This window comes from Pecten maximus, unplaced genomic scaffold, assembly GCF_902652985.1.
Source record: "Pecten maximus unplaced genomic scaffold, xPecMax1.1, whole genome shotgun sequence".
Classification (NCBI taxonomy): Eukaryota; Metazoa; Mollusca; class Bivalvia; order Pectinida; family Pectinidae; genus Pecten; species Pecten maximus.
The window spans coordinates 1,050-10,442 of NW_022980190.1; the positions used below are offsets into that span (position 1 = coordinate 1,050).

Consider the following 9,393-nt stretch of genomic DNA (forward strand, 5'->3'; position numbering starts at 1 on the left):
AAATTGTCTAATTATTTTAAATCACCTGTATTTCAACAGAATTGTACATGTTGTAGATGTAGTATAAGAGGTAAAGTTTACCTTCCCGTTTTGGAAAGCTAAATTGCCCCCGACCCTGTGTTACAAGACTACAATTGGTTTCATTAAACTACAAAAGACCTCATTGGTGGCGATGGTGGGGTAGAGTTGTTATTGTTGTTATGAGTTGGCCCGAACAAAAATTCTAGTTTTATTCCCTTATGATATGAAAATATGTAGATAACAGTCATTGAATCATTCAAGTATCTAATAGAATTCGAATATTGACCTTTAAATCTTTTTGTTGAAACTGCACGCATCAATCTGCATGTTGTCTCATATGAGTGGCTGCTTCAGGATAAAATACCAAAAATGTTTAAGTACTGGTTCTTATCACTTAAAAAGCCATTCAATAACCTATACAAAAGGTCATTTTACTTCAGATTATATGAGACAAGGTATATTGAGAAATGGTTTATTAAGAAATGATATAAATTCTGATGTTCAGTAAAGTTTAAGTAGAGAATATAAAGGTTGTACAAATGCAGTATTTTCACTTGTTACATCAGATTTCAGGTGACAGTTAAAGGCTCAATAGTCCTGTTACTTCATTATATTTTCCAGCATCAACATTATCTTCTGTCCTGAAACCAACTATAAGGATGTCTGCCAAGTATACTTACACCAAAGAAACGACTAACTATGCCCGGATATGTAGACTGGTCATTGATGTCTTCCCCGACGTCTTCAGAGAATTACTCGTCACTCGACTGCCATCTGGACTCCCTTATGTACTTTCCAGTCAAAAGGGTCAGATTATCTCCCAGTTGAATAAACAACAGAAGAAAATGCTTTACCCCTCAGGTGGAGTGTTCCAAGGTTCTGAGAAGGATATGGATGTTTCTTTACTTTATATCCTTCTAAGGAATCTAGGGAACATCACTCCTCATGGAAAGGGTTGGGGTAATGTTCCAGATGCTGCAGACCGTTGTCTGTCAGCAAACATTGATCGTCTACGGATACACAGAAATGAGATAGTGCATGCCAACATTGCATATCTTTCTAATAGTGACTTTAGGACGAGGTGGGCCGACATCCGTCAAAGTGTTGAGGACATACAGAACAGTGACCTGAAGACAGGGATGTTTGTACAAGCCGTGGATAGTATACTGACCATGACCATGGACCCAGATGTAGAGAGGAAGTACATAATTCTTGTAAAGAAGATAGAAGGTAAACTGCATAAAGAATATGATTACATCACTGAAAAATTGATATTTCACATGGCACAAAGTGTCAGTGAGCTTATGGTACAGTACATGAGTGGGTGTCCGTTTTCAATCTTTCCGTCAAATTTGAACTGCTAAAAACTATTAAGTCAAGTATGTTAAAAATTTCCAAGACTCTTTTTGTAATGTTCCAAAAGGCCCAGAGGGCTGATATTTTGCCAGCAAGTACCTAGGCCAGAGTGGTATAAAGTTTCCTCATATAAATGACCTTGACCTATATATAAGGTCCCAGAGACTGAATAGTTAAAACTCCTTTATGAATCTTCCTCTCAAGTTCTAAAAGACCCAGGGCAGTCATCCTTTGCCAGCAGGTTCCTGTTATGGAGTGATATTAAATTTCCTCATACCAAAGACCTTGTACTATTTTCAAGGTCACATGAATCAAAAATGTTATTGTCTTCCAGAATCTTCTTCTAGAGATCCAGAAATCTGAAAGACTTGATATTTTGGCAGCAGGTACCCAGGGCAGAGTGGTATAAATACCTTGTACTTTCAGTAGATACAATGTACTTTGATCAAATACAATGTATTTTGATAAGATACACTGTATATTGATTATCTACATTGAACTTTGATCAGAAACATTGTACTTTGATCAGATACATTATACTTTTATTAGATACATTGTATTTTGATTATATACATTGAACTTTGATCAGATACATTATACTTTTATTAGATACATTGTACTTTGATCAGATACATTATACTTTTATTAGATACATTGTACTTTGATCAGATACTCTGTACTTTTATTAGATATACTTCAAGACTACACTGTACTTGAGTCTGTACAATGAGATATATTTCTTTTCTATTCAGGGGAAATCAGTGACATGAAAGAGAGACAAGACGAGATGGCAACAAACTTGGATAATCTCAAAGGTATATAACACAGATTAGATTTTGATGACTGATGTATATTATATAGAGGTACTTAATACATGGTATCTGAGACTGGTGATCTGACCCAGATTGTATACCAAACCTAATGTACATGACTAATGTATCTAGAGGTACTTAATACATGGTATCTGAGACTGGTGATCTGACCCAGATTGTATACCAAACCTAATGTACATGACTAATGTATCTAGAGGTACTTAATACATGGTATCTGAGACTGGTGATCTGACCCAGATTTTATACCAAACCTAATGTACATGACTAATGTATCTAGAGGTACTTAATACATGGTATCTGAGACTGGTGATCTGACCCAGATTTTATTATGTATTGACCCCCATTAAGCTTTACTGATATACAATGCTGTGGTCAAGACAATGGTAAGTTTTGAAATAAGCAAGAAAATAGACATCCATCTTGGATTTTATCGTTAAAGTTTCAATTATCACCATTTCTGACTGAGTTCTTGATGGATCTCTCTCAGATTTTATTTGTAGGTTAATCTTGTTTTCAAATGATGTAAGAGGAAAAGAGAAAAGATGAGAAAAGTGGAATGAAGACCAGTCTGGCATCAATTCAATAAGAACCCTTTTAATGATTTTTAACCATATGTACACATAGCAAAAATGTTTATATACATGTTGTACCTAGTCGCTTAAAATTGTCTTCTACTATTTTGATCAAGAAATACTGTTTACAGGAGAGGACAAATAAGGTACATGAACGTAATAGAAATATTAATAAAACTGTTTTTATTTAACATTTTGACAGGAACTGTTGATGATGTGAGTCATCATGTTGGTGCTGTGAGTGATGAAGTTGGAGCTGTTAGGAAAGACGTTACTGCTGTGAGTGATGAAGTTGGAGCTGTTAGGAAAGACGTTACTGCTGTGAAGGAAGATGTCCGTACCCTGAAACATTTTTCATCAACAATAAAAGGTATAACAGACAGTCATAAGTGTGTTGGTAAATATGAGAATGGAAGAACTTCAAAAATTATCTTTTGAAATTGTCCATGATGTTTGGTCAGTAGGTACTTAGTGCTTAATGATCAAAAGGCAAAGAGGAAGGATTGAATCAGTAGAAAAACCAGTCTTAACATGTAAGACCAAATAAAGATCACTCAATGAATGTTCTAAGATGAAATGATTGACATGTGTGACAACAGACATAGATAACCTAAGATGTAGGATATGTAGGATGTTCTAACATAAAATGATTGTACATGTGTGACAACAGACATAGATAACCTAAGAGGTGTGATATGTAGGATGTTCTAACATAAAATGATTGTACAGGTGTGACAACAGACATAGATAACCTAAGAGGTTTGATATGTAGGATGTTCTAACATAAAATGATTGTACAGGTGTGACAACAGACATAGATAACCTAAGAGGTTTGATATGTAGGATGTTCTAACATAAAATGATTGTACAGGTGTGACAACAGACATAGATAACCGTATATTTATATACAGTACCTAATCGGCTAGTGTCTACATCTTGGTGGTAAATTGAAAAACAACAAATTACAAATCACAGTTTATTGTTAATATTGATATTGACAGGTGTGTATAGGTCTTTGTTATCACTATACATTTAACAGGTGTGTATGGATCTATGTTATCACTACACCTTTGACAGGTGTGTATGGATCTTTGTTATCACCATACCTTTGACAGGTGTGTATGGATCTTTGTTATCACTATACCTTTGACAGGTGTGTATGGATCTTTGTTGTCATTACACATTTGACAGGTGTGTATGGATCTTTGTTATCACTAGACAGGTGTGTATGGATCTTTGTTATCACTATACCTTTGACAGGTGTGTATGGATCTTTGTTATCACTATACCTTTGACAGGTGTGTATGGATCTTTGTTATCACTATACCTTTGACAGGTGTGTATGGATCTTTGTTATCACTATACCTTTGACAGGTGTGTATGGATCTTTGTTATCACTATACCTTTGACAGGTGTGTATGGATCTTTGTTATCACTATACCTTTGACAGGTGTGTATGGATCTTTGTTATCACTATACCTTTGACAGGTGTGTATGGATCTTTGTTATCACTATACCTTTGACAGGTGTGTATGGATCTTTGTTATCACTATACCTTTGACAGGTGTGTATGGATCTTTGTTATCACTATACCTTTGACAGGTGTGTATGGATCTTTGTTATCACTATACCTTTGACAGGTGTGTATGGATCTTTGTTATCACTATACCTTTGACAGGTGTGTATGGATCTTTGTTATCACTATACCTTTGACAGGTGTGTATGGATCTTTGTTATCACTATACCTTTGACAGGTGTGTATGGATCTTTGTTACCTTTGACAGGTGTGTATGGATCTTTGTTATCACTATACCTTTGACAGGTGTGTATGGATCTTTGTTATCACTATACCTTTGACAGGTGTGTATGGATCTTTGTTATCACTATACCTTTGACAGGTGTGTATGGATCTTTGTTATCACTATACCTTTGACAGGTGTGTATGGATCTTTGTTATCACTATACCTTTGACAGGTGTGTATGGATCTTTGTTATCACTATACCTTTGACAGGTGTGTATGGATCTTTGTTATCACTATACCTTTGACAGGTGTGTATGGATCTTTGTTATCACTATACCTTTGACAGGTGTGTATGGATCTTTGTTATCACTATACCTTTGACAGGTGTGTATGGATCTTTGTTATCACTATACCTTTGACAGGTGTGTATGGATCTTTGTTATCACTATACCTTTGACAGGTGTGTATGGATCTTTGTTATCACTATACCTTTGACAGGTGTGTATGGATCTTTGTTATCACAATACCTTTGACAGGTGTGTATGGATCTTTGTTATCACTATACTTTTGACAGGTGTGTATGGATCTTTGTTATCACAATACCTTTGACAGGTGTGTATGGATCTTTGTTATCACAATACCTTTGACAGGTGTGTATGGATCTTTGTTAATACTATACCTTTGACAGGTGTGTATGGATCTTTGTTATCACTATACCTTTGACAGGTGTGTATGGATCTTTGTTATCACTATACCTTTGACAGGTGTGTATATATCTTTGTTATCACTATACCTTTGACAGGTGTGTATGGATCTTTGTTATCACTATACCTTTGACAGGTGTGTATGGATCTTTGTTATCACTACACCTTTGACAGGTGTGTATGGATCTTTGTTATCACTATACCTTTGACAGGTGTGTATGGATCTTTGTTATCACTACACCTTTGACAGGTGTGTATGGATCTTTGTTATCACTATACCTTTGACAGGTGTGTATGGATCTTTGTTATCACTATACTTTTGACAGGTGTGCATATATCTTTATCACTTTTTCTTTCATGCATGTTCTTGAGTCTACAAGATATTGTTTGTCTTTTTAGGGGAAATCTGTGACATAAAACAGAGACAAGACGAGATGACAACTGACATGGACAACCTAAAAGGTAAGTAACATGTCCCACTGACTATAATATACTCAGCCGCCTGTCAAAGTTTGACTTGGAATGAATTTCATACAGATTTACTATTTGTATGGAGATACATGTGCCATATAGAGTAATCACTTGCTGTCTGTCTGTCCACATTTATTTGTCATTGACTGATAACTGTTATTCATTGTCTCATTCACATGAAAATTTGGTCCAAATGTTCAACTCGCAAAAATGTTCAAGGTTAATGGGTCAAGGTCAATTCGTGCGTTTTTTCATTGATAAACATTTTGTTGTGACACTATGAAGCAATATTGATAAGAATTCAACTCGAAGTCAGCTGACCAAAGGTCAAGGTCAAAGATCTAGGTCAGATTATGAAGCTAACATTACAAAGCACAGTTGGTTGTACCAGAACAAGGAGTTAACTGACAAAAGGTAAAAGTGACAGGGTTGTCCGATGTCAAACATCCATCCAGCCTGTAGTAATTGTCATTGCTGTTCTCAGAAAAATCTTCATGGATTTTTCTCAAATTTCGCTCTTAGGTTCCCCTTGGTCCCTAGTTACACAAATGCATGTTCTATTTTGAGACTGATCTGAAAACAAGATAGCTGATAGAAAGCTATAGGTAGCCATTTTCAATTTTGACAGTTGAAGTCTGTTATCTCTATAGCTATTTCTCACAAAATTCTTTATTGATCTTTCTTAAATTTCACTTTCTATTTCCCTTTGGTCCCTAGTTGTGCATGTTCCATTTAAGGACAGATATGAAAATAAGGTGGATGACAGGTCGCCATCTTTAACTTTGACAATTTGAATTGTTTTCGCTATTGCTCAGAAAGGTTCTCTGAAATTTCTCCTCATTGTACCACCAAAATCTTGCTGGATGGAAGATGGTGCTTTATTGAGGTTTTACTGTTATAGATATATGAAATTGATTTTATTTAACATTTTGACAGGCACTGTTGATGCTGTGAGTGGTGATGTTGATGCTGTGAAGAAAGATGTCAGTGACATGAAACAAACATCAGCCAAAAATGCAGGTATAACAGACAATTATGTTGGTGTGTTGGTAAATATGACTTGGGACGAACTTCAAAAATCTTCTTTTGAATTTCTTCTGAGGCTGAACCCATGATATTTTGTCATTAGGTAGTTTAAGGTTAAAATGCCATCAAAAGTTTATGGGTCTTCTATAACTTCAAAAGCTTAATGAGTTAAGGCCAGAAAGGAGGTGTAGGTGCCCTGTAGTATTTGTATTGTCCATTAGTCCATCCTTCAGTTCTTCTGTGTCAGTCTGACAGTCAACGTACATTTAATGAATGTAATATTTCTAAACATCGATCAGAAGAATGATCTTTCTACACCTGGTTTTGATGGACATCAGGTAACACGAGACTACTTCAGAAATAAAAAGTTGGTGCAGACGATATATTGTGAACCCCTTTACAAATATAATATCGGTATTTACATTGTTTATCGAAACAGAAGTTCTACACCTATAAGATACGTGTGGTCATTAGTCCCAGTTATATGGTCAGAAGTCATACATAGCCACTCTGATACAAGTGTTGTATATTTGGTGTGTATAAACAGTAATCTAATTTAAATGTAAGATTCAGGTTTTAAGAGTCAGATATTATGAGAAGCCCTGTGTGATGGGTCTAGTTTTGTAAATTTTAAGAAGAATACTCGCCGCGCTAGCTCAGTCGATTACAGTGTTGGCGTACATAACCTCAGGTGAAGGTCCAGTGTGTGTGGTTCACACTTCCTACCCAAGACAGTCTGTGTTTCTCAGTCGATTACAGTGTTGGCGTACATAACCTCAGATGAAGGTCCAGTGTGTGTGGTTCACACTTCCTACTATTACAAGACATTCCTTTACCCTCCTCTGTGTGTTATTCAGTGCTTGACCCAAAGTCTAGTCCATCCCCTGGGAATTTAGTTCATTGTCATGATTGACCCAAAGTCTAGTCCATCCCCTGGGAATTTAGTTCATTGTCATGATTGACTCAATGTCTAGTCCAGCCCCTGGGAATTTAGTTCACTGTTAGGATTGATCCAAAGTCCAGTCCAGCCCCTGGTAATGTAGTTCACTGTCAGAATTGACCTAAAGTCTAGTCCGGTCCCTGGGAATTTAGTTCACTGTCTGGATTGACCCAAAGTCTTGTCCAGCTCCTGGGAATTTAGTTCACTGTTGACCCAAAGTCTAGTCCATCCCCTGGGAATTTAGTTCACTGTCAGGATTGACCCAAAGTCTAGTCCATCCCCTGGGGCTTAGTCCACTGTCAGGATCGACCGAAAGTCTAGTCTAGCTCCTGGGAATTTAGTTCACTGTCAGGATTGACCTAACGTCTAGTCCAGCCCCTGGTAATTTAGTTCACTGTCATGATTGACCAAAAGTCTAGTCCAGCCCCTGGTAATTTAGTTCACTGTCGGGATTGACCTAACGTCTAGTCCAGCCCCTGGGAATTTAGTTCATGTTCCATATCTTGGGAAAGATAAGATCCTCACCCTATAATCATAAACAATGCTGGACAAGAAGAGATTACCCGGAGGAGTCACTGTGTCCCACACATGCTGGCCCCGTGGACAATGCTCTTATGTCATAACTTATAATTATGTCTGCTAATCTGTACCTTACCAATAAATCTCTGTCCAACATTTGACTGAATAGAAACACAGTTTTCCATGCTTCACATAAGTTCCGACAATCCAACATTCAACTGGGAGGGTGTTCACTTTCCTGTTATTCACATATCAAAACTATTTTCTATTTATTTTGTCACTGTAAATTTTTAAATCATAATTATGTGAAATATCTCATGACTTGGATCATTTTATTTTACAGGAAGGGATCCTAAGTTGACAGCTATGATAGGTGAGTCTTGAGATTGGAGGGATACAACAAAACGCCCATATGGACCAAACTTCATCAGGGACGACAGCTACTGAAACATTTGAAACATTGGATGTTTACATGTTTAAAGAACACACAAAATACTTGATTTTGATATAACAATTACTGTTGATGAAATTATCCATCAAAGGTCAAGGCCACATGTTATCTGATACGTCACATAGTCATTGTGGCTGACTGATGGAAACAGGTTGTCTTATTGTCAGGGCCAGCTTCTGTCGTCTGTCAAATTTTAGGTCACCTGAGTTGAAGTCTGAAGTCATCCATTTTTAGCTCACCTGCCCGAAGGGCAAGTGAGATTATGCCGTGGTGCGGCGTCCGTCGTCCGTCCGGCCGTCCGGCGTCAACTTTTTCATTCAAACAACTTCTTCTCAATAACCAAAAGGCCCAGGGACTTGATATTGGGCATGTAGCATGCTGGGGTGAAGGGCTACAAAGTTTGTTCAAATAAATGACCTTGGCCTTCATTCAAGGTCACATGGGTCAAATAGGCTATAATCTTCAAACGACTTCTTCTCAATAACCAAGAGGCCCAGGGACTTGATATTGGGCCTGTAGTATGCTGGAGTGAAGGACTACAAAGTTTGTTCAAATAAATGACCTTGACCTTCATTCAAGGTCACATGGGTCAAATAGGTTATAATCTTCAAACGACTTCTTCTCAATAACCAAGAGGCCCAGGGACTTGATATTGGGGATGTAGCATGCTGGGGTAAAGGGCTACAAAGTTTGTTCAAATAAATGACCTTGACCGTCATTCAAGGTCACATGGGTCAAATAGGCTATAATCTTCCAAC

The 9,393-nt window shown here is 37.1% G+C and overlaps 1 protein-coding gene across 1 annotated transcript; it reads left to right on the plus strand.

Moving 5' to 3' along the window:
- Positions 1-642: 642 nt before the first annotated feature.
- Positions 643-8,859, plus strand: LOC117319436 (the record flags this gene model as incomplete). Its single annotated transcript, XM_033874240.1, is given in 6 exon segments — positions 643-1,251; positions 2,130-2,192; positions 2,985-3,152; positions 5,628-5,690; positions 6,636-6,719; positions 8,528-8,859. Coding segments are annotated over 6 exon segments (990 nt in total). The 3' UTR covers positions 8,569-8,859.
- Positions 8,860-9,393: the final 534 nt, after the last annotated feature.